The sequence below is a fragment of the Zea mays genome, chromosome 6, assembly GCF_902167145.1.
Source record: "Zea mays cultivar B73 chromosome 6, Zm-B73-REFERENCE-NAM-5.0, whole genome shotgun sequence".
NCBI classification, from domain to species: domain Eukaryota; kingdom Viridiplantae; phylum Streptophyta; class Magnoliopsida; order Poales; family Poaceae; genus Zea; species Zea mays.
This window is the reverse complement of record NC_050101.1, coordinates 155,086,453-155,111,289: the sequence shown is the minus strand read 5'-3', so window position 1 is coordinate 155,111,289 and position 24,837 is coordinate 155,086,453. Positions and strand designations below refer to the sequence as shown.

At 47.3% G+C, this 24,837-nt stretch overlaps 2 protein-coding genes across 6 annotated transcripts; one reads left to right on the top strand and one right to left on the bottom strand.

Moving 5' to 3' along the window:
- The first annotated feature begins 325 nt into the window (after positions 1 to 325).
- LOC100194196 (Glycosyltransferase family 61 protein) lies at positions 326 to 5,525 on the top strand. The gene is made up of 4 exons (NM_001323502.2): positions 326 to 609; positions 743 to 868; positions 977 to 1,600; positions 4,095 to 5,525. The coding sequence occupies exons 1-4, from the start codon at positions 384 to 386 to the stop codon at positions 4,784 to 4,786; spliced, it is 1,668 nt and encodes a 555-aa protein (NP_001310431.1). The 5' UTR covers positions 326 to 383; the 3' UTR covers positions 4,787 to 5,525.
- A 699-nt stretch (positions 5,526 to 6,224) lies between these two features.
- On the bottom strand, positions 6,225 to 16,110 carry LOC103630319 (mannosylglycoprotein endo-beta-mannosidase). 5 transcript variants are annotated; one of them, XM_020539545.3, is made up of 13 exons: positions 15,477 to 16,108; positions 15,211 to 15,349; positions 14,036 to 14,283; positions 13,869 to 13,953; positions 13,357 to 13,415; positions 12,950 to 12,998; positions 11,104 to 11,334; positions 10,359 to 10,528; positions 10,072 to 10,276; positions 8,836 to 9,027; positions 7,582 to 8,250; positions 7,270 to 7,497; positions 6,225 to 7,191 (listed from the first exon to the last, which is right to left on the bottom strand). In XM_020539545.3, the coding sequence occupies exons 1-13, from the start codon at positions 15,632 to 15,634 to the stop codon at positions 6,391 to 6,393; spliced, it is 3,234 nt and encodes a 1,077-aa protein (XP_020395134.1). In that variant the 5' UTR covers positions 15,635 to 16,108; the 3' UTR covers positions 6,225 to 6,390. The 5 variants fall into 5 exon arrangements, with proteins under 5 accessions (XP_020395134.1, XP_020395135.1, XP_008649605.1 ...); XM_020539546.3 differs by lacking the exon at positions 8,836 to 9,027; XM_008651383.3 differs by lacking the exon at positions 13,869 to 13,953 and having other exon boundaries at positions 14,056 to 14,283.
- Between the last annotated feature and the right edge of the window lie 8,727 nt (positions 16,111 to 24,837).

The following is a 24,837-nucleotide window of genomic DNA, read 5'->3' as shown; positions in this document are numbered from 1 at the left end:
TTCTCCTTGTCCTCCGTGTGGGCCCGCTGTTCTGTATTCTTCTTCTTCTTCATTCCTTCCACCGCTCACCTCTTCTCCTCCCCAGTCCCCACTCATCAAACTCCGCCCCCATGAATATGATCGGGAGAAGCTGCTAGCATCATCTCTCGCCTCCACTTCGTCACCTCCTCGCCATTCTATTCTATCCTTCCCGCCAGCTGCATATATCCCCGCGCCCAATTCGGTCCCCGGTGTGTGAGGCCAGCTGTTTTAGCTCAGCGCGCGGCGTGGCAGCAAAAAAAAAAAAGGAGAGCAAGGAGAGCGCCGGCGCCGGCGAAGCATGCGGCGGTGAGAGAGAGAGAGAGGAGGAGGAAGGGAACGGAGAGAACGAGAGCCGGAGGACGATGCAGCTGCCGCAGCATCATCAGAAGCCCTCCGCCCACTCCTGCTGCTCGTCGTGGATCCGGAGGTCCCCGCCGCCGTCGCCGCCGCCGCACAAGAGAGCGGGCGGCGTCGGGAGGAGCCGGTATGCCTGCCGCCTCGTGCCCCTGCTGGTGCTCACCGTGTACAGCGTCGTCACCGTGCTTCGCATCCCCAGCTCCTCCCTCGTCGTGTCCACCGCCGATTCAGGTAAGGCCGGGCGCTGGAGTCCATACCTTTTCTTGGCTCTCGCTCGCTGGGTCGCTGTCACGGGATGTTGGACTGCTCGCTCCTGCGGTTGCCCCTTTGTTGGCGTGCGCTGAAATGGCGACTCGTCCTGCAGAGCGCGTGGAAAGGCGGGAGGACCTGGAGGCGCTCAAGACCCACCTGCCGTCGAACCAGAACGGCCTGGAGGCCCGCGAGGAGACGCGGTCGGTCGCCTCCCTCCCCTGCTCCGCCTTCATCAGCGGTGAGTTGCTTTGCCTGGACAGTTGGAGATCGATCAGCTAGCTATGGTCGGTCGCCTCTGCTCCGACGGAACCCAATGGAATAACTGGCGCGTTGCGCGTGCGCGCAGGTGAGGCGGGGCACGGCGCGGCCGCGGACGCGGAGGGCGTGCTGTGCTGCGACCGGAGCCACTACCGCAGCGACGTGTGCTACCTCCGTGGCGACGTGCGCACGGACCCGTCCACCACGTCGGTGCTCCTGTACAACGCGCCCCGCGGGAGCGCCCCGGAGAAGGTGCGGCCGTACACGCGCAAGTTCGAGGGCAGCGTCATGAGCAGCATCGACGAGGTGACCATCGTGCCCGTGCCGCCCGGCGGCGGCGGCGGCGGCGCCCACAGCAACATGAGCGTCGGCGTCGGCGGTGGTGGGCGGCGGTGCGACGTCCGGCACCCGCGCGGCGTGGCGGCGGTGGTGTTCTCGACGGGCGGGTACACGGGCAACGTGTACCACGAGTTCAGCGACGGGCTGGTCCCGCTGTTCGTGACGGCGCAGCGGTTCGCGGGGGAGGTGGTGTTCGTGGTGCTGGAGTACCACTACTGGTGGCTGGGCCGCTACGGCGCCGTCCTGGAGCAGCTCACCAACTACAGGGTGGTGGACTTCCGGCACGACCGCCGCGTCCACTGCTTCGACGAGATGGTCGTCGGCCTCCGCATCCACGGCGAGCTCGTCGTGGACCCCAAGCTCATGCCCGACGGTACGCGCCGCCCCTCCAATTCCCACTAGCGAATCCATCCATCCCCTCCCCCCCTCCGTCTTGCCGTTTCACATCGCGTCAGAGTATCGGACGCTGATGGCATTTGCACTCCCCCCGCGTTGGAGTGGGATGACGATCTGTTAGTTAAGTTCCGTTGATTCGGGATCCGCCTGTTAGCTAGCTTGGCTTGCGGGTGAAGAAGAAGGGGAACGGCAGAAAGGCGTGTGAAATGAAAATCCGCGCGCCTCGTCGAGGCCCGTGCCGGTTTTTTTAAGGCTCTAGTAGCACACAGGGCGGGGAGGAGAAATCATTTGCCCCTAGAGCTCGAGGGCGTCGTGCGCCCCCAGTCCTAATCATTGTTTGTCTCTGTCCACCACCCTTGTTCTGCAGTGGGGAGGAGAGGTGGTTAGAGCAGTCCTCCTGGGCTGGTAGTTCGTTAGTGTGGTATTTGGTAGTTAGAGGGAAGGCGGTAGATTGCTGCTGACGCCTCCCCGACGCTTCTGTCCTTGCCGAACAGCGCAGATCGCTGTTTCGGCCGACACGACCGCGCCGCGTACGGCACCGGTTGGGCCGCGCCTCTGTCCTAGCTGTGACTCTTAACCAAACGGCATGGGGCCAGGCAAGAAGAGCATTTTGCAGTCGCGGATGAGGAAAAGGGAAACGGAGCGCCGAGACCCGAGAGGGAAAAGGAAGCAACGTGAGGCTGAGGCTGAGGTGAGGGGAAAGGAAGCAACGTGAGGCCGAAGCATCGATCTTGCGGCGACCGATCGTGAGCGCGAGGATTGGCCACTCACTAACAGTTCCCGATAAGGAGAAAAAAAAAAAACCGAAAACGGCCGCCACCACCAGCACCAACTGGGTGGTGCTTCTTCTAGTGCGCTCCATGTGATATAATAATAATCTATTTTGAAACCGCCCGCACTAATTCGGCGAAACCCCCGCCGGACGCAGGGATGAATCAGTAACGGATCCATCGGCTCATTATCGGGGGTGGGTAGTCCTAGTTCCTTCGCGCCCAGCCAGCCCTCACTGAACCGGTCCGGTCCTATCGGCTGTGGCCATTAACAACCCCCCCGACGTACTGGGCCGTACAAACAAACAATAAAAAGAAGATGAGACGCACGCCGACGCTGCTGCTAGTGTTGTATGTATGCTACGGCGCCGGATCTCGGAGAATGATGCTCCTGCAGGCCCGCACGTTACTCCTTCAGGATTTGCAGGTTGCGCGCGGTTACAGTATAATAAATAGCAGCAGCAGCAGTGTAGAGGAGGAGGAGCGAGACGCGGCATGTGCGTAAAATTCCTTTTTTTTTTCTTTTCCAAACCGACCGGGCGTGCAGGGAGTCACTGTGTCATATACTCTCATGTTGCGCAAGCGCAAGGCCAAGGGAATCGTAGCCGCTCGCGACATGTCTAAGCCGTGATCCAACTTTGCGTTCTGTGTCTGGATCCCGATGGGGGGTCTAGTTCGAGCATCCAAAGAATTTACAGGGGACGGCGGCGACATGTAAGCCCAAGTTCTGTCGTCCGTCCTGGGACTGTTGGAAGGAGATATATATGTCGAGATGCTGGGGTGCCTGTGTCCTCATATCAGGTGACGATAAGGGAGGATGCTTCGATTACGACATGCTAAGGACGGACTCAGCGTTGCCCCGGGTAGCTAAGGCTGGCGTCCTAATCCTGCCAGCGGATTTAAATTTGTCTGTTGATGGGCACTTTGGCTTGCAGCAGGTTGGTGCCACATTACTGTCAGTCGAGCGGCAAGGCCTTTAGTTTTGACCACCACCCCCCGATCGAGCGCGTCAGCTTGGGCGCGGCGCGGCCAAGCTTTTTCTGGGAGACTTTGGATACGGTTCTGGAGAAGCGCAACAAACATGCATAGCATAGAGACACACACACACCGGTTAGCTAGTTAAATTCAGGCGATCTGCCCTTTTATCATCGCGCTAGACGGGGGGCCCTTCGTGTGGGCCTTTTATGTAATACTGCTACTCTGCTAGCAAACCAATCACACGACCAGATCCTAGTCCAAAACTGATTCTCTGGTTCCTTGGTTGGCGGCAACAGTGCATGCATGCATGTAGAGGAAGATCGGCGGGGAGTTGTTGGACGTACGGATACGGATGCATCCAGCCAGGCTCCCAGGTCCTCTCCGTGGCCCGTGGCCGTGGGGGCAGTGGGCACGACCGGTTCCGGCAGCCGCGCGTGTGGCTGGCTCACTCGTGCCCGAGCCGCTCGTCCGATGTCCACGTCAATCAATCAATAATACGAAGCGGGTCGGTGGGAGAGATGTGGGGAAGGCAGAGCTCGCACGGACGACACGGGAGTGGATCACAGAACGCGCGCGCGCGCTGCCGGATTGCTGGCTGTTGCTCGCTAGCTGATCTGCCTGTGCAGTAGTAGTAGTGTGAACTTTTGCAAAAAAAAACGATTATTTTGCATTTGTTTGCTGAATGAATGTGCGCGAATATAAAAAAATGCTGATGCCACGCAGGCAAGAGCATCAAGGACTTCCAGGCGCTGCTACACCAGGGCTACAGCCGGACGACGACGACGGCGTCGGCGTCGTCGTCGTCGCCCACGCCACTACTCCCTCTTGCGCCGCCAACCCGGCCGTGCCCGCGCTCGGCCAACAAGCCGAAGATGCTCATCTTCATCCGCAAGCAGAACCGGGTGCTGCTGAACCTGCCGCAGGTGGTGACGGCGTGCCGGCGGGCGGGGTTCGCGCCGCACGTGATGAACCTGCGGCGGCAGACCCCGCTGGCCGCGATCCACGCGGCGCTGGCGTCGGCGGACGCCATGGTGGCGGTGCACGGCGCGGCCGTCACCCACTTCCTCTTCATGCGCCCGGGCTCCGTGCTCCTGCAGATCGTGCCCGTGGGCCTCGACTGGGCGGCCGACGCCTTCTACGGCAAGCCCGCGCAGCAGCTCGGCCTCGACTACCTCGAGTACAGGGTGGCGCCCGAGGAGAGCTCGCTGGCCGCCGAGTACGGGCTCAACAGCACCGTGGTGCGGACCCCCTGGGTCATCAGCAGCCGCGGCTGGTGGGAGATGAAGAAGGTCTACATGGACCGCCAGAACGTCACCGTCAACGTCAAGCGCTTCGCCGACCTGCTCAGGGCGGCGCGTGCTCGCCTCAGGAACACCACGGCGTGCGCCGCCAAGCCCGCAGCGCCGCTCAGGTAGACGCTAGCTGCTGATTGGGCTTGGGTTAGGTGTCAATTACTTTAGTCACACTTGCCGATTTCTTTGTGCTTTCGTCCTCTTTTTGGCCGGGGGATAAAAAAGGAGACGAGGTCCTGTAAATATGATTGGGGGTACGGTTGGCTGAGAGATTGGTGGGGGATCTATCCATCGCCTCCTTTCGCGGTGCATTCGTTTGGTTCTTGGTGTTGCTGGAGGGAGCAGCAGAAGGTGAAGAATAATAATTTATGGCAGGGACGGCTCTCCTGAAACACTTTGTTCACAGTAGATCATAGGGGTATCAGCTCTTTTTATTTCGTTGCCCTTTCTTTCTTTTTTTTCTTTTTTTTTTGGTTTTCTCATTCTTTGGGTGTCCAGATGATGTATAAGGGCATGTACAGTGGTGTTTAATGTGGAGGCTCTTAAGGTGTTTAAGGGGGTTATTTGCAAAAAAATCTTAGAGCCGTCTCTCCGCGAAGAGACGCCTCTGGCTCGTAAACCAAGTAGCAACAGACGCCTCACTTCCCACTGTACGAATTTGTTGTCTGTTCTATCGATCTGATGCTATACAAATACATTTAATTCTGTATTTATTAATAGACTACGTTTGTAGACACTCCATTGTACAATACAGTCTCTTAGTTGTCTCCTGTGCTTAGAGAACCGTTTTGGTGTCTCTCCACTGTACATGCCCTAAGAAACTACATTCTGTAACAAAGATCAATAGAAATCCAGACTCTTTTACAGATCCTCTTCCAGCATGGCACGAGCCAAAAGAGGCGGCACGAAATTACAATGCAGTTCTTGTGAGACCTTTTGGAGTTCTGATGAGATAGATGCAAAAGAGGAAGTTGGGAGGTCCACATGGAGAAGATGTTTTGTCGGTTTGTGTTTTTCACCCTAGTGAAACACCGAGGCTATGTAGCAGCATGTGGCGTCAGGGGCCCAGGGCTCTGACCCCCCACCTCAACTGGTCATTGCATCTATCTCCCTGCGCAGCTGCCACTCGTAGGCCGTAGCGCACACGCGGCAGCCATGCTGTCGGCGGGTGCTGGCGCCACGTGCTTCTCGGTGCCTCGGCAGTCACGACGGCGGGTGAAAGAAACGACCGTTGGCATCCAGACTTCCGGGCCCGGACGCCGGTGCTGGTGCTGCACTCGTACGGGCCAGCGGGCCTGCTGGTGGCTTTGACGCTGAGATATTGGTGCCGGGTGCTGTGTAATTTGAGTTGAAATTACTATCTTTAATAAATACTAGTATACTTAGAGTTCAAAATGTTATCTTAAAACAAGTATATCTTTAGGTACGACCGTACGAGGCAATCTGTTTTTTATATTTTCTTTTTTTACTTTCTCTTCTCTAAATACAATAATTATACTTTTATAAGGATGTATATATAAGCTTTAAATAACACTGACATCTAAAACAATTACGAAGGATATAGAGTACCTTGAAGCCATTTAACCTAGAATTCAATTTAGGTCGTACGATTTATTTAATAAAATAAAATAAAATTAGGACAAGCCTAATTATAATCCAACAACAGGCACGAACACGATCTGATGTCTGCACTTTATTCGGTACGTGCTTATTTTATTACACGGATCTCAGATCATCACGGCGTGGTCCAGATGATGGTTCCAGCCTCTGAGGACAACTCTGGGACTGGATCCCTGGGGAGCCTCGAACGAGATGTCGACGGCCATGTTCTCCCCCGGCGTCAGCGAAAAGTAGTTGTCCGAGTAGTGGACCGGGAGGATTCTTGTGTCATTGTATTCCTCCCCGTCCGTGGATGATTCGGAGGTGTGCACTGAGAAATGGAGGAAGAAGGCAACCCCTGAATCGGTCCCGCTGACCTCCAGTGTTCTTCGGTTGTCGCTTGGTCTTGCGACCCCGAGGCCACTGCGTATTTTCCTCCACAGTCCGTCGCTCCCGTTTCCCTTCCGAGTAGTTTCTTTGCGAGTGCTGTGGGAACCACTTGCATCACCTAGATCCATTGCTGATACTGAACGTGTGCTGTCTACTACGGACTTCTTTGAGATGTTCTCTACTGTCATTCTTACTTTGTGCCTCGTGCCTGAGACTGAAACATCAGAATCAATTTTTAATGGAATCTTTTTCTGCTGATACTGCTCCAGCGATTTGTAGTCCTGCCCAGGAAGGTGTAACCAGTAGAAGTTTCTGGAGATTGTTCCATTGTCTGACAGCCTGAAGAGCTTGAGGAGCAGAAAATACACAGGCTTGGCATCTTTCATCTTTGGGTATTTCATCTCGATAATTTGCTTCACTTTCTTTGGCGGTATAACTATTTTCTCGGTAACTTTGTAATAGGGGCATGCACCATCTAGATCCCACACTGAAATCTCGACAGCCATGTCTTTGAGTTCATCAGCTGTAGTGTTTACCACCTACAAATCATTTCCACGGATCAATCAATTACTATATAGTCAAATAGATGGACCAAATGTTCAAGGCGCAGCACACACCTCTACAAAATAGGTAACCAAATTCAGTTGGACATGAATAGGTTGAGCAGCACACCGGCAACCATAAAACCCAGCCGTTTGGTCTTGGAGGTGATCATAGAATTGGCCCCTTAGTCCAGTCCAAGGATTCTGCGTCTTCCAAATTAGGACACCTGTAAACTTTGTCCACATGAAGGAAGTCCATCCTTCCAAAAGTGCTCTGTACTGAACATAGTTCACCAGCTGTGCCTGGGAGTTATCAACATTAATTAAAATGGTTCAGATGCTTATGCGTAGAGTCCCTAGAAATGAAATCTTATAGTACTAAATTACCTTTTCACAAAAATCATCCAGGTCTTTTGGGGCTCCATATAGTTCAATCTGATCATGGACCTTCCCTGGTTTTGAGTATGGAATATACTTGTGGTAGTCCCATATTGGATTTGGTACTTCTTCGATGTACCCATCAATTCTTTTCTTTAAAATCGGAATGCTCCATCCTACTGGAGGCATTGTGGCCCTAATTGTTGCGGCAACTGGAACCCCTACAGACCCAACTTCAGGGTTGAACCCATATTTGTAGAAGCTGTCCTTGAAAAAACTCTCTGGATACTGAATCTCATATGGACCATCAGTGAAGTCCCCTTTACCATTCGCAAAACCATCCCACATTGATCCTTGCACATACACCCGAGTACCATCAAGGTATTTACTAGGGTCAGTTGATTCTTCAGATAAATATATTACTTCACTTTTTGATGTCTGGTAACTTACAAACATTGGATGTAGCTTCAAATCATTCTTCAGTGCTTTGTTAATGTCAACCGGTGGAACTTGCTCATTACCACCAACCCATAAAGCTAGACTAGCATGATTCCTGAGTAATTTCACGGTATCTCTAGCACACAAAAGAAAGAGATCATGATCCAAAGGGCCATTAGGGTTAGATACAGGAATTCCTCGGCCATCAACATCTCCAGTTATCCAAAATTCTTGCCATACCTGTTCAAAATGGTTCCATCATGTAAGCTATCTTGCAGATTTGGTATAACATAGGGTGAATCAAGAATTCAACTAGAGAGGATGTGGACCCAGCACTAACTCATCAGGTTTACCTAACCCTTTACAATTACAGGAAAATAAAATCCCAGAAACCAGCTAGTCGCCCACATTTTACAGTAGTTCTCTTGCACGTTCCAGAAAAAAACATTTTACAGAATATAGAATCCTAAGTACCGATTGCTTGACATTATTTCAAAGGAATTTTCTCCTTTGTTTTGATTTTTCCATGACTACCTAATATTCATATTTTGGATAAAAAATGTTAGAATTATCCGTACAACCCTATTAGGCCTTATAACTTTAGTTGGGTTGGGCTCACCTTGCGCTATATATATGTAGATATGTGAATTATACCATATTGTCTACTAACATATGATGTTAGTCTTCCCGGTCAAAAAAAAAACATATGATGTTATTCCTATGCATTCTATATAATCAGCCTATAGGGCTCAATGCAATACATTCTAATTCTATGGCAATACACATCAGTCCACCTCAAGATATATTGTGTTTCTCGGTGATAACCTTGTAACCTGGTCCTCCAAGTGTCAGAACGTCGTCTCCCACTCGAGTGCTGAGGTGGAGTATCGCGCCATCGCTAATGGTATTGCCGAAGCATCCTGGTTGCGTCAGCTTCTCTAGAAACTCCATCATGCGTAGTTCTAGAGCACCCTCGTCTACTATGAGAATATCAGTGTTTCTACCTCTCCACCAACCCTGTCATCATCAGCGCACGAAGCATGTGAAGATCGACCTCCATTTCGTCCGTGAAAAGGTCACTATCGGGGAAGTTTGTGTCCTCTACGTCGGACGACGTTACAGTTCGTTGATATTTTCACGAATGGCCTCCCCTCCACTGTTTTTGAAGTTCCGATCCAGTCTCAACATCTCTTATAGCTACAGACATTTAGATAGTGGGTTGTAAGAATTAGTCGTACAACCCTATTGGGCATTTGAGATTTTGAGCCTTATAACTATAGTTGGGTTGGGCTCACCCAACGCTACATGTATATGAATTGTGACGCATTGCCTACTTTTTTCTCAAACATCGGAGCCTCGGAGGACATCTGCATGCCATTTCTCTAAGAAGAAAATTAGGGTCCAACTACAGCCGAGCCAAAAACACAAGACTCCCACTCAGATTGCTACAGAGATTTTACACACTGCTCAAGGAAGGCTTTTTCAGCTAAGGAGCAACCAACCAAATACTAATCAGTCCTAGACATCGACCAGACCAGAAACTCATGGAGTTTAAAAGCGCACCAGCCCGCCACCACAACCTGCATTCCTCCACTACCCGTCGTCTGAGGAGATCAGGTATGCAAGGATTTGCATATTCAAAGATACATGAATTTATATGTTTCCAAATCTCCCAAGATGTTAAGATAATTAGAAAATTCAGCCCCTTCCGTCTTTCTCTTGGAACAAGTCTGGTCACCTTTTTTGACTTTTTCCACCACTTAGGGAACGTAGATTCAGTCATGATAGGCACTAAAACTGGTAACTTTAGAGCCTGAAAAATATGAGACCAAACTGTCTAATGAAGACACGGCTAACTAGAAGGTGTTGAATGGTCTCCTCTTCTTGGTCACGGAGAGGGCAAGCTCTCGGAGGGCCGCATTGCCTACTAAGGTAGGGTGTTAGTCCTATGCACTGTATATAATTTGCCCATGGGGTCAACACAATATAACCTAATTCTATGGCAATACCTCTAACAAAAAACATGACAACCAATTGATATGGAGATAAATTCAAGCTTACCATCAGACCATAGACATCGCAAAAATGATAAAAGTCAGGCCTCTCTGCTAGCCCACCACCCCAACATCTAAGCATATTGAAGTTCATGTCAGCATGGAACTTGATGTCGGTCATATATCGCTTCTTTGTTAATCTAAGAAGGCCATCTGACAATATCCAGTTCCCTCCTCGGATAAAAATAGGTTCACCATTTACCTTGAAGATCCTGGACATGATTTACATTTGCATCAATATGTTTTCAAGATATCAAATATCGAATAGACACATTTTGGGCATTTCATTAATACCTCCCACCCGTAGAATCATCAATTGTACTCTCAATCTTGCGGAATCCAAAATAATGGCTCCAGGAATCAGATTCTCCAAACCCTTTTACATCCACACTAATCTCAATGTTGTATAAGGATTGCTTTCCCATGCCATTTGGCCACCACAAGTTGGGCTTATAGAAGAATAACTACAAAGTTCATATTTCATATATAACAACGTCAAATATTTGAGCCTTCTAAAAAGGCTGGATAACTAAAATGTTTATGCTTCATACATAGCAAAGTCAATCAACCTGTATATTTGAGGATTTATAAGGGCCTCCTAATAGAAAGTACAACCACAGAAGAACATTTGAAGATAAATTATGCTTATACCTAGTTATTTTGCCTTCATATAGATGAGAATTGTGCAACCATGATTTAAGTAACATGGGATATTTTACGCTTAAGAGGTAGGACATGACGAGGGGATTTCATTAGCTAACACATGAGAAAATCTGGTAGTATAGTCCTGTAAATGAGCATGGTTGACAGGCAACAAGCATAGATTGTATAGCTGTCATATGTAGTTGCTGACATTTTTACTGTGGATAAAGTAAGCTGTGGCAACAAGCTCACAGCAATTAAATCATTTGGGCAACCAGAACAATAAATACATCAATTGACTGTGTACATGATATTTATCATGAAAGGAAGAAAACTAGCATAGGTAATGCCTCAGTAGTCAGTCACGAGTAGCTTGAGAAATAAGAAACTAACTTACAGAAGGAATGGTGTACTCTATATCTGATTGAGGAGGAACTGTTATTGCATAACTTTGAAGGTGTTCCACCAAACAAATGTTCCCTTCAAGTTCAGTTGAAACTTGTATTTTCAAGGTACAATCTGCAATCCAAGAACTTTTGTTCTCCAACTGAAGTGTACAATGTAGGTATGACCTCTTAAAATCATCATGAAAAGTTGAAACCAGATGGGGGTCTGTTATATTCACAGGCTGCAGCGAAACAAGCCCAATATAAGTTCTTGAGAAAATCCTCACAGAAAAAAGTAAAACACAAGGACTGTTTTGAAGATCAAAGTGAAACCAGCATCCTTATGTACACTATGTGTTTTTACTGGTTGTATGAAGGAATTCGCCAGAGGTTTGATTCAGCTAGAGGTAAGGTATTTTGTGAAGAAGTGGGAAACAAGAAGTACCACATGATTAAATGGGAGGCCCTATACAAACCCAAACAGTTTGGGGGCCTAGAGTTCATTGGCACAAGAGGAATGAACACGACTTTGTTATGCAAGTAGATTTTCCGACTGGAAAGTAGAGATGATAGCTTACACATGAATTTGTTGAGGTGGAAATATCTTAGGTAGAGGTTTTTGCTAGAGTACTAGTAGAAGTGGATCACAATTTTGGCAGGGGGCTACATTCAGTGAGAGAGTGGTATGATGGGCAAGGGCAATATAGTGCAAGGGGGTAGACAAACAAGATTTTGGAAGTATGTACGGATGGAGTGCTCTTTCAAGGTTACTTTCCCAAGTCTGTTTAAAATATGTGGAGGAGGCTGGGAAAAGGGATTGAGTTTTGGACTTCAGAAGGAATTTTGGTGAAAAGAAGATGACAGAGTGGAGGGATATGATGGAAAAGCTTTAAAGAATCACATTAACAGAAGAAGATGAGAAGGTGGTTTAGAAATTAGAAAACTCAGGGAAGTTCACCACAAAGAGCATGTACGGATACATAACTTTTGGTGGGATCATTGATCAGGATGATGGAAATTTGGATGGCAAAAATACCTCTTAAAGTTCAGATTTTCTTGCGGATGGCATGGCATGACAGAATTCAAACAGCAAAACAATTCAGAAGAAGAAACTGTTATAGTTTCAAAGTTTGCAAGTTATGTGGGAAAGATGAGACAGTGGATCATTTGTTATTTCAATGTCCCATAGCAGACTAGCAGTGGTGACTTGGTGTTGGGTGAGAAACAATCTGGGCTGGTCTAGAAGCCCATGTTCTATTAACAATTTTCAAGACGTTTTCCTGGATAAATCGGGAGGGAACAAAAACAGGTTCATGTGGTGGGTTATAGCTGGAGCAGGTTGGGCTCTATGGAAAACAAGAAACAACCAGTGTTCTCTGATATAATTTAAATAACTCCTACCGAGTAGCTCACAAAATGTTTGGTCTCCTGAATCGATGGCAGAAGTTGGCGAAGGATGACAGGCTCAAGATGGGGAGATGCTGTAGAAGATGAAGGACGGACTTTCAAGTTGGTGAAATGCGCCTAGGCAGGGTGGTCTGTAGTGGTCAGTTTAGACGTTCGATTACCTCCAGGCACGGTCTATAGGTTATCTTCATGTTCAGGGATTTTTGTTTGAGGTGCTTGGTTGTTTCTTTTCTATGGATGTTATGTGAATGCTTGTAAGCTGGTAACCCCAGAAATACTCATGTTAAGCTTTCAATATAAGCTGGACTGTTTGGTCCTTGGTCTAAAAAGATTAAAGTCAATGAGTTATTTCTTCTCTGTGCACCTCCTCTTCGTGTATCAATGGTGATGCCACAATGACAAAAGATGGATAAAGTAGTATTAGAAGGGAACAAGGATTCATGGACTCACCCCAGATATGGAAATTGATACCTCATCCCAGATACCAGTATTTCGATCCCTAAGATGCCAGAAAAATAGATATGTCAGAAAGGCGTTGATGTTGCAAATAGTAGAACAGAATGAAAACAGGAAATAAAGAAAAAACCTTGCTGTTGCAAAATAAGTAAAAACAAATACACTACTTTGACTGGTTACCATAAGTGCAAGAGAAACAAAAGTTGGTAATTAGTTCTAATTATTTGTCAAAGATTACTTGAAAGGTTAGAAAAGATTCAGATATTGCAGCAGTCTTCAGTATAGGGTTTCTGAACTTAGTTACTGAATAGTTTGGGAACTCAAAACATGTGATACATCTTAGGAGGCCAAAGATCAACTAATGAAGAATGTAGCTTTATCACACAGAAATCATCAACTACCTTATTGGGCACATCCAATCCCATCCTTCAACATATTGTGTAGCAACATCTTTTCCAATCTGAAATGACCACATTGACATTTGTAGTTGTGCATCAGTAGTCCCTTTAACTAACAATATTCCTTTTTAAATAGTAGTTACGAGACCAAATAAATATTGCAATTAGCAGTTGCACTTTAAACTGCAATATATACTTCCCAAAATGTACTTCAAATAGTAAAGCATGTCCCAAACTGCCCAGCAAGGGCAGATCCAAAATTGACATAGCAGCTGGGCCTCTTCTAATAGGACCAACTTCTTATTTTATTGGCTAAATATGTATTAATTTCCTGTGGATCTGCTACTGCTCATCAGAATACAAACAACGGAATGTGGCCTCCAAAACAGAGTATGTGCAAGCCATTGTGTGTTTTACCTATGCTTTCAGCACATTTGATGCAGGTAGCATCTCAGATAAAAGTATATATTACAATTCAAGTAAGGTGATACTATGTATCTCCTGAAGTGTAGTACCATCCGAGGGAAAACACATTGGCAACTAAGCAACACAAGTCTTGTTTGAGCTTTGCTAAAAAAAGAAGCAAAAGACAATCCAAATCTGCACAATACAATAGGATGGGACACTCCATTATCCACGATTGCAAATCATATGCGAAAGGATAAATCTACATAAAACCAACCTGAAGGATATGAGACTAACCTCATGATCACCACCCTGGCCCCCCTGAGGAGGAATTTTGCCAGGGTGATCAGGAGGATGAACAAGGACAGCAAGCAGATTGTTACCATCAGGATGGAGGATATCAGTAATATCAATGTTGTGCCTTCGGAACATTCCTTTTGGTAGTACCTCCTTGTGCCCATTTAAATACATTTCAGCTGAGTAGTTTATTCCCCGGAAGTTTAAAGTCGCATGCTGATTTCCTGACTAAAGATGGACGTACCAAGAAGATATTGATATGTTAAGTCGTTTAGCACCATAACAAGTACATGTGCGGAAATGTACAAAATGTCAGTCCTTAAAGTCAAGAAATCATGTTTTACAACAATTAAGAGCAGTCTCATTATTTAGCATTAACTGAAGAGATCAAGGAAAAAAGTAAACAGCTATGCTACCATGGCTGCAACTGCAACGTCACTTCCAAAAGGCTTCCGTCCAAGCAGAAGTGAATGAAAAGTTTGTCAACTGAACATGTGTCCTTAGGTTGCACGGATTTGATTTGAGTTGAAGTAAGCTAAAGACATATTTTATATTGTACTGCTAGGTCACTAGAGTACTCTACCCTACCTACACACATAATGTGATAGTCGTCTCTACTCTTAAAAAAGTTAATAATACAGTCCACTGCTGGCTTTATGTAAATATATAGCCCATCTATCAGCCCATCCATATAGTAGATCAGTAAGAATATACTTCATCATTAATACATGGCCCACTTTCTTCTCTCACAAGATTTCTTGATTAATGTGCTTCAACAGCCCACTTCCCTTCTCTCTCCACCCCAGCATAAAGTTCACCTTTAGTCCCAAATTATACTTGCTATAAACATATTATTCTGCCAAAAGGGAAAATAAACTATGGGAAACACAACAAGAGAAGTGTATCAGTTTGTACAGTTCAGTTCAGCAGAAGACAGCTTAAAGTGCTTGCTGCCTGCTGAGGCCTGAGGGAGCAGCCACATTCATTGGCGCAGTAACAATGCAGTACAACTATGCTGAATCAAAAACTGCCTACAGCAAAAAGGTTAGGCAATCCCTTTTTAACCGGAGGAGACAGTAAGGATTGATAATGCATTCTTCGTTACAGGAAAACATGACTAACAAATATCCGGAGAACTGGTGCAGTTCTGCGTACCAGGGCACACTGGAACGTGGTGAAGAACCAAAAGGTGTAGTACTCCCTCCCGGCGTCGGCGATGTCGATGATGGCCTGGTTGTTCAGCCCGTAGAAGGGGTCGGGGATCAGCTTGTTCTTGAGCAGCGTCCCCAGCACGCTGCACCATTATCCCGGAGCACGCAACAGTATGTCAGCCGAGCGACGATGACGAAGCTCGCAGCAATTTACTCACAGATCCCCAAAGCGCGAGAGTTTCCACAGGGGTCGGGAGGGGAAGCACGTACGTGCCGGGGACGGCGGCGCTCATCCAGGGCGCGGCTGGGGCGGGGTCAGCTGCCGGCGGGTGCGTGGTGGTGAGCTGGACGCCGGTGAGCGCGACCTCGGTGGAGCGCGCGGCGAGCCAGCCCGTATCGAGCACCCGCTTCCCCACGGCCACGGACATCTCCGCCGTCGCGTGCGTGCACGGCGATGTGCGTGGATTTCTAATCCCGGAAGTCTGGACTCTGGAGCATCCGAGACTCAGAGTAGAGTTAAGTAAAGTCCAGGGAGCGAGCTCTCATCCGCAGCGACACGAACCGCCGAGCCGGGTTGCGTGCCCATGCTCGCCGGCGGTTTTTGTCTTCTTTTTTTCCCCTCTGGATAGAAGGTTGCGGGGATCGGGGGTCAGGTGGGGGCCGGCACCACGGGGGAGGACTGGAGGAGTATTCGTGGCAGCATGTGCGCGTCCCCGCGCCGCGGTGGCGGGATCGGCGGAGTGCGTGACCGTGTTCGTGTTTCCCCTGCCGGAAGGAATGGAATTGGATGGTTCGAAAGGGAAAGGATAACGGATGTCGCTGTGTGCCTGCCACGTCACTCCAAGAGTGTGATTGCAAGCAATCCGGACGCCAACAAACAAAGACGACCTGCTAATTCAGCCGTTCCAGTTTTTGTTAATGTAGTAGAATATATAAAACTGTTACGGATCAAACCACGAGCAAGGTGACATCAAGCAAAGAAGCAAGAGAAGGAAGTATATGGGATAAAACTTACTGTGGACAGTGTCCTTTACCCTGTTTATCTTCGTTGCCAATAAATCTAGTTTCAGTTTTGTTTTGAGAGTAATGGATAGCATTTTATTCATAAAACTTAGGACTAATTTGATGACCATGGATCACGGGGGATTGGAGGGGATTTACCAGGGACACCACAACGTGAATGTAGGCAAGCATCTAGAGCTTAGCCAAACCATAGTAAAAATTGTCATGTCTTGTGTGCTTTACCTTGTTCACGATTTGTTCTTCCTCCCTTTATTCTAAGTGAGAGCACATAGAGACGAGTGAATAGTTGTTCCTTTAAAAATAGCTCAACAAAACAAACTTGGTCTAATATTGAATTAGTAAGATCAAAAATCAAGTCCAAATGAAGAGGATGAGAGGAGAGAACTTTTCACTTAATTGCTCTCACAAGGTGAGTATTAAACTTAGAGCAATATTGTAAGTGAAGTGAAGTGCTAGAAAGAGTAGAATCGCACTAACGTAAAGCAACTTAGACAAGTGACACAACAATTTTAGCTCGTGGTTCGGTCAAGCGTAAAATGCTCGCCTACTCCACGTTGTGACGTCCCAATGGACGAGGGTTGCACTCAACCCCTCTCAAGTGATCCAATGATCAACTTGAGTACCACGGTTCTCTTTCTTGTGACAAGCATTTCCCATTGTGAGGAATCTCCATAATTTGGTGTCTCTCACGCTTTACACAATTGATCTCTAATAAACACAAGAGTAAGGGGGGAAGTTGAGACACACACAAGAGACAAAATCAAAGCAACACACGCACACAAGTTGAAAGAGGAGAACAAGAGACAACACAGCGGAATTACATCTCAAATACTTGCTCGAATCTCAAACTATCAAAGCTCTAGCGTGGTCGCAGTGTCTCGGTGTCGTATGATGTTCAAATGATGCTTGGTGTAGTGCTTCATGCACCTAGGGGTCCCTTTTATATCCCCAAGGGACCTAGGAGCTGTTGGAGCTCCATTTGGAAGGCCATGATTGCCTTCTATCCGTGGGGTGCACCGGAATGTCCGGTGCACACCAGACACTACACAGTGCAATGGCTACAAATCATCTGATTGACTGGTTTCCTGTTCAGGGGGCACCGGACTGTCCGGTGCTCCATGTGACCGTTGTCCTCTAGCTGACGTGGCCAATAGCCATTGGCTAGCTAGCACATCGGACGGTCCGGCGCTCCGCTCGGACGGTTCGGTGAATTATAGCTGTTAGAGGCTGAAATTTCTGAGGCGGACCGTGCACCGGACTGTCCTGTGGGTGGCACCGGACCGTCTGGTGCTACGCAGACCGGTCCACTTTTGCCTTTGTCAATCTTATTCTTTTTGCTTTTTTTGCTTGGCTTAGTAAAGTCCCTAGCACTTAGACAAATATAATTAGTACCCAAAACAATTGACTAAGTGTAGAGCATACCTTCTTCACTTGGTCCCATATAGATTTGTATTATGTACTCTTCCAAGCTCAATTTTCTCCATGTGCCTATGCTCATTTATCATGTTAGTCTAAGCATAATGTGTTGAGCATTTAATCACCAAAACAATATAGAAATGCCCCTAGGGCACATTTCCCCTTCAATCTCCCCTTTTTGGTGATTCATGCCAACACATCAAAAGCAACTCAAAATTCACTAACATATCCAAATACAAGCTAAAAAGTGTAAATTGATGTCAAACTTAAGAGCAACTAACTTATCATAGGATTTGGCATATTTGGCTCATTTTTGCCACCACTTGGTTTGTTTTTGCAAAACAAATTCATTTCCCTGTCTCTATGTCAAAAACACTTTGTTTTGGCAAATCAAAATATCTTTTAAGACTAGTTTTGATCAAAAGCCAGAAAACTCACCATTTTTCCATAATCAAATTTCTCCCCCACAACAGATTAGTTTTTGCAATAAGAGGGTTTTTATCAAAGACCAAGTATACTTACACTAAAGTCCACACACTAAACAGATATAAACAAATCTTCCATGGAATGGTGAGAGAACGAAGAACACAAACAAACATAATGAGAAAGAACACAAGAGCCACAAGATTTATCCCGAGGTTCGGTCACACCACCAAGGTGCCCTACTTCCTCGTTGAGGTGCCCACAAAGAGCCGGGTCTCTTTCAACCCTAATCCTCCCTTTGCTGACCACAAAGGTCAAGCCCACACACTAATCTTTGCTCAAACGAGCGGGTAATACAAACTTTTCTTGTGGTCTTCCACAAGATTTGGAGACTCACAAGAGACACCTAGTCGTCTCGGAGATAGAAGCTCCTAGAGTAATGAACCCACAAAGAACTCGATGTAGTACCAAAGCTCGAATCAAGAAGAACAAGAAGGATTTAGAGATGAAGCACAAAAATCGCAGCTCTTCAATCTCACTCAAAGATTTCTCTCCAAATATTTGAAATGGGAGAGGCAAGAGGTGTGAGAGAGAGTGGGAGGTGTTTCTGAGGTTAGAAATGGAGTTCAAGTCGTGCTCTTGTGTGGGAGAGAGAGGTAGGAGTGAGTATATATAGGTGGGGCTCCAAAACTAGCCGTATTTGACTTTTCTGCTCAAAAACCGGCTGAGCCGGTTTTAAAACCGGCTGAACCGGTTTCCAGCAGACTGAAAGTCGGTTCAGTGGCTTGCTGAGTAGGTAGCTGGACCAGAGCCAAAACCGGCTGAGTTGGTCCAAAACCGACTGAGCTGGTTTTCAAAAAAACTGCACACAGACTTGTATAGAAAGGTGGACCAGGGCCAAAACCAGCTGAGCTGGTATTTGAATACCAGCTGAACCAACCTGAAAACGAGTTGAACTAGTATTTTCCAGAGAGCAATTTTGGCCAAGATAAACTTAAAAAGGTTGTACTACATACTTTCACTAAGGATTAACAAGGGTAAAATAGAAGTTTTGGATCAAGGATTTTGAGCTTTAGTACCAACACCAACCTTCTTTTTGGACCCCTTTATAGTACGACGATTTCTATACTCAAGTTAAATAAAATATAATTAAGTAAACTCCTTGAGTCATTGGTGTCTCATGTGTGATTTCTCCATGGTGTTGCTTCATAAGGATCACAAACATCTTTGTCTCACCTTTTGAAGCAAACATAAATCGAGCCTGTGACTTGAACCATTTCACCGTATATGAGCTCAACTCATGGCTTCAAGTCACCTTACTGATGCATCAACACAATATAACTCTTCATAGCTGATTAGTTCATCGACTTAGTGCAAGTACTCTCTTCTTCACCTTAGCAATGGTACCTCAGTCCACAAGCCGTCGCTTGACCTTCACCTTCGCTTAGTTCCTCGAAGCCCTTTCCTTGCTATCTCACCCTATCAAGCCATTCTTGAGCCACATCATATTGAACATCCATTAAGAGAATCATTTCTTCGATATTATGAACCTTGATTGAATGCCATCTAGATATAAATGCTAAGATCAATCAAGCTCTAGTTTCATTCTCATAGAAGCATATATGGACTAATAGTAATATGGTCAAGCCAATTCACGATTCCTCATATCTTATTCACTTTGGCTTGACCAATCCTCTTAATCACTTCATCCTCTATTCTGATCATATGTATGTATGTATTGATTTCTCAATTCTTGTCCATATATTCAAACCAATATAGAGATCATATTATATCCATTTGCATTGTCTCATTGGTTATTTAACCTTGTGTTGAATCTTTGTTCACTGATCATTATACACTATTCAAGTATGTTCATCATACTGAATTTCCTGTACAACACTTAGCAAATTTGTTAGACCTTTAAATGTGTTGTTTTCCAAATCACCAAAACTCACAAAAGGGATGAATGCACTTTCAATCTCTTTAAAGCTTACATAGGATTTGATAAATACGATTTTGAATTCTATGATATAGTTTCCTCCCCCTAAATATGTGCATTTCAGAAAATACCAATTTTGTACTCAAATGCCAAAAGTGAAAGTCGCCTAGAGGGGGGTGAATAGGCAAATCTGAAATTTATAAACTTTAAGCACAACTACAAGCCGAGTTAGTGTTAGAAATATAATCGAGTCCGGAAGAGAGGGCGAAAACAAATCACAAGCAAATGAGAGCGGATGACACGGTGATTTGTTTTACCGAGGTTCGGTTCTTGCAAACCTACTCCCCGTTGAGGTGGTCACAGAGACCGGGTCTCTTTCAACCCTTTCCCTCTCTCAAACGGTCACCTAGACCGAGTGAGCTTTTCTCCTTAATCAAATGGGTCACTTAGACCCCACAAGGACCACCACAACTTGGTGTCTCTTGCTTTGATTACAAAGGTGTTGAGAACAAGAATGGAGGAAGAAGAAAAGCGATCCAAGCAACAAGAACTCAAATGAATACAAATGTCTCTCTCTCACAAGCCACTAAGTCTTTGGAATGAGATTGGGACTTGGAGAGGATTTGATCTTTTGTTTTGTGTCTTGGAGTGAAGTCTAGAGCTCTTGTATTGAATGCAATGGCTGAAAACTTGGATGCCTTGAAGTGGTGGTGGTTGGGGGTATTTATAGCCCCAACCACCAAACCAACCGTTGGGGTTGGGCTGTTGTCGATGGACGCACCGGACAGTCCGGTGCGCCACCGGACACTGTCTGGTGCACCAGCCACGTCACCCAACCGTTAGAGTTTGACCGTTGGAGCTCTGATAGCCTGGGCCACCGGACAGTCCGGTGGTGCACCGGACAGGGACTGTTCACTGTCCGGTGTGCCTTCTGGCGCTGCTCTGACTCTGCGCGCGCTGTCCGCGCACTGTTCACGTTCACTGTTCACTTTTGCAGACGACCATTGGCGCAGTAGCCGTTGCTCCGCATGGCACACCGGACAGTCCGGTGCCACACCGTACAGTCCGATGAATTATAGCGGAGTGGCTTTTCCAGAAACCCGAAGGTGGCGAGTTCGAGTTGATCCACCCTGGTGCACCGGACACTGTTCGGTGCGCCAGACCAGGGCAGCCTTCGATTTCTTTTGCTCCTTTCTTTTTGAACCCTAACTTGGACCTTTTTATTGGTTTGTGTTGAACCTTTGGCACCTGTAGAACTTATAATCTAGAGCAAACTAGTTAGTCCAATTATTTGTGTTGGGCAATTCAACCACCAAAATAATTTAGGAAAAAGGTTTGACCCTATTTCCCTTTCAATCTCCCCCTTTTTGGTGATTGATGCCAACACAAACCAAAGCAAATATATAAGTGCATAATTGAACTAGTTTGCATAAGGTAAGTGCAAAGGTTGCTTGGAATTAAACCAATTTAAACTTTTCATAAGATATGCATGGATTGCTTTCTTTTTTTTAACATTTTGGACCACATTTGCACCACTTGTTTTGTTTTTGCAAATTCTTTTGGAAATTCTTTTCAAAGTCTTTTTGCAAATAGTCAAAGGTATATAAATAAGATTTCGAGAAGCATTTTCAATATTTTGAAATTTTCTCCCCTGTTTTAAATGCTTTTCATTTGACTAAACAAAACTCCCCCTTAATGAAATTCTCCTCTTAGTGTTCAAGAGGGTTTTACCAATTGAGATAGAATTTCTTAGAGGAATACTAATTTCAAAGATACTGAAGCGCCCCAGATCCTCTGGGACTCAAATGTGATACAATTACTAGTCCCAGGAGGCTAGTAAACACATTTTATACATCAGATGATACCAAATCTGCTTAAACGAGACAAACCTATAAAGGTGACGAACAACTTTAAGAGTTGGTCCACAACTCGGGACATATCATCAGAGTGGGGCTGAAGCAGCTTGATATACGCAGCGAAGCAAATCAGCGGTCCAACAGCCACCGGCAAAGTTGGGAACAGTCGTAACTCTTACCCGATCTCCTTTTTCTGAAAAACAACAAATAAGCAAGGGTGAGTACAAAGGTACTCAGCAGCCCACCTTCACCCGTGGAATGGGGAAATCAGATATAATGCATGGAATATGTGGAGCTCAGGGTATTTTGCAGAAACAGCAATATTTTATGCATGGTTGTTTTGTAAAACATTTTGTATTTTTCAAAGCGCATCCTCTCCCAAAGAAGCAGGAAGTTTTTCAATATAGAATAAAATCCCCTGGACTAAACCATCCAGGTATCTCAGCAGTTTCCCACATGTTTTCATTTTCAAAAAGAGCTACTGGACTTCCCGTCCACCATAGCTCACGGCTCAACCACCGGACCTTTTAAAAAAACACTTTTCTCAAACGCACCCTTTTTTTGAAAACAAAACACTAATTGTCATACCACACCAGAATCGTCCATTCCTGTGAACACAGACTATTCGAATAGGTTTGAACTCTGCGTAGAGGGGTACACTTTACCCACTAGTCCGGCTCTGCGATCCCATGGCCAATGAGATCCGAATCTGAATCTCTTTCTTCCCTCGCATGTCCTAACCTTAACGGTTATACCGGAAGGAGTCAGGCCGCCGCCATGTCCAAACCGGATAAAACATTTCCCCTTCTTATCCTCCCGGTGCTCCCCAGCCTTCATAACCCTGGGGTTGGACCGTACGAGTTTAGATTGAGTGACTGCCCATACAGTATCGAGTGGTTGTACTTATCGTGAGTACAGGTAGTGAAAGATGACAAACCGGTCCTTATATGAGGGGACAATTCGTCTGCTCACGCCTAAACCAGCCGAGCCTTCACCTTAGGCCCTCCCCTAAACCAGGGAGTCCCTGATCATCCCACTCACAAGGTGATGAGGGTGAAAACCCTTCATCATACACATTTTGAAAAGCATTTTCTTTTGAAAACTCACACCTTTTCTCAAATCATTTGGAACAAATATATCAAGGATTGATTGCGGCAAGCGGCTGGGTGGCCATAATAACTTGTCTCAAAATCATATCATGCATAAAATAACAGGCTGAGGGTTGTGGTTGAAAAATCATAGGTAATTTATGCATCAAAGGGATCCAGTGAGCTTGCCGTGCTTATCCGGTGAAGGGGGAAGGGGAGCTCGCGGAACTGGCTTCTAGCTCCACTGCCTGGCGTATACTTGCAGATCTGGCCTCCACGAGACGACATGAACGCTCCGATAACTATGCAACATGAATAAGCAAACATACAAACCAGCAAGTATACCAACAAATATTTAGTATAGTGGTCAGAATAGCGATATATGGATGGGTAGAGTCTTGAGTAGAATCTGTGTCATGTGGTGTTGAGATACTACTAGTGGTGGAGCGGAGGTGCTTACCAGAAGGGTGGATTGGAGGCGAAGCGACACTATGCGCGTAGCCGGCAGAGCGGAGTATCTGAGTGGGTGGGGTGTTTGCCTTGGCTGAGGGTGTTGAGTGTGTGTGGAGAGGGAGAGGGTAGCTAGGTGTATTTATAGCTAGGTGTATGTGGTGTAGCACAGTTGTAACATCCCAATTTCTAACCCAGGTTTGAAACCCTAATCTAAACCCCCCTTCTTATTATCTATCCCAAAACTCCCTTAGATTCTTCCCATCATATGCATACACTTTGTTTGAATATGAACACCTCACTTAGATTTTATTTTCCAGCACCTAGATATCTACTAAATAAATTGTTCAAAAGGAAAAGATACAAAAATGGAAATAGGAATTAGAAAATAAAAAGTAAAAGAGAAAACCCTCTCCCCTAGCTGGGCTGGATCCAGCCCATGCCGCGGCCGCCTCCCCCCTCGCGCCCGCGCTTCTCCTCCCTTTCGGCCCATTGCCGGCCCGCTCTCGCACGCGCGCAGCCGCTCTGCTCCCCCTCTCTGTCTCGCTGACGAGCCGGCCCCACCTGCCAGCCGCTCTCTCTCGCGCGCTCCCTTCCGCTGGCAGACCGGCCCCACCGGTCAGCCGCTTCGTCGTCCTCCTCGCGTACGACTCGTCGCCGTCCCCTCCATCGCCGTCTCCTCGCCCATCCCCTCGCCGCACAGGAAAGTTTGGCACCGCCCGTCCTTGCCGCTTGACCGTGTAGTCGCCCGGTACCGCCCCCCGCCGTGAGGTCTCGTCGTCGCCGCTGTGCGGCATTAATGACAGCGCTGTGCACCTCACCGGCGCCCGCCGAGCTCCACCGCTCCCCTTCCCTCGGGCGCCTATAAAAAGGTCGCCCCGAGCACCTCCTTCCCCGCACCGGCCTCAGCCACCACTCTCCTCCCTCGCCCGAGCCCAATTTGCGGAAGCGTCGCCGTCGTCTTCCTCTCCGGTAAGTTGTCCCCCTCTTCTCCCTTCCCCTCTGTTGGTCCAGCGAGTAATTAGGTTGGCCTACCAGCTTCACCACATTGCCGTGAACTCAGAACGCTATTCCCCCACCCCAATCCCTCGCCCGAAGCTCACTGACGGCGACTCCCGCCGCTGCCACCTCCCCGCGGACAGCCCCCTCCCGAACCCCTCTAGCCAAATTGAGCCCGCCCCTAGGTTCGCCAGACCCTCCCCGTGCTAAGGCGACCACCCATTGCCCAAGAACCGGGCCACCGGCGGCGAATCGCCACCGAGCCCACCGGCGGCCAGATTTCTCCCCCGCGGACGGCCGGTTCGCCCCGCCGTCAACCCGTGGCGCCGTTCCCCCCCTCCACTCTCGCTGGCGTGTGGGCCCGCGGCGACGGCGTCATCCCCTCGCACGCCCGTGCCATCACCCGCCTTGGGCCGCAGCTAGGCCGGCGCCCTCGC

Coding starts and splice junctions, on each gene's coding strand:
- LOC100194196 (NM_001323502.2), top strand. CDS start 384: ATGCAGCTGCCGCAGCATCATCAGAAGCCCTCCGCCCACTCCTGCTGC. Junction 610..742: donor CGTGTCCACCGCCGATTCAG/GTAAGGCCGGGC, acceptor CTCGTCCTGCAG/AGCGCGTGGAAAGGCGGGAG. Junction 1,601..4,094: donor CCCCAAGCTCATGCCCGACG/GTACGCGCCGCC, acceptor GATGCCACGCAG/GCAAGAGCATCAAGGACTTC.
- LOC103630319 (XM_020539545.3), bottom strand. CDS start 15,634: ATGTCCGTGGCCGTGGGGAAGCGGGTGCTCGATACGGGCTGGCTCGCC. Junction 12,999..13,356: donor GATTGGATGTGCCCAATAAG/GTAGTTGATGAT, acceptor CTGGCATCTTAG/GGATCGAAATACTGGTATCT. Junction 10,277..10,358: donor GATGATTCTACGGGTGGGAG/GTATTAATGAAA, acceptor AATCATGTCCAG/GATCTTCAAGGTAAATGGTG.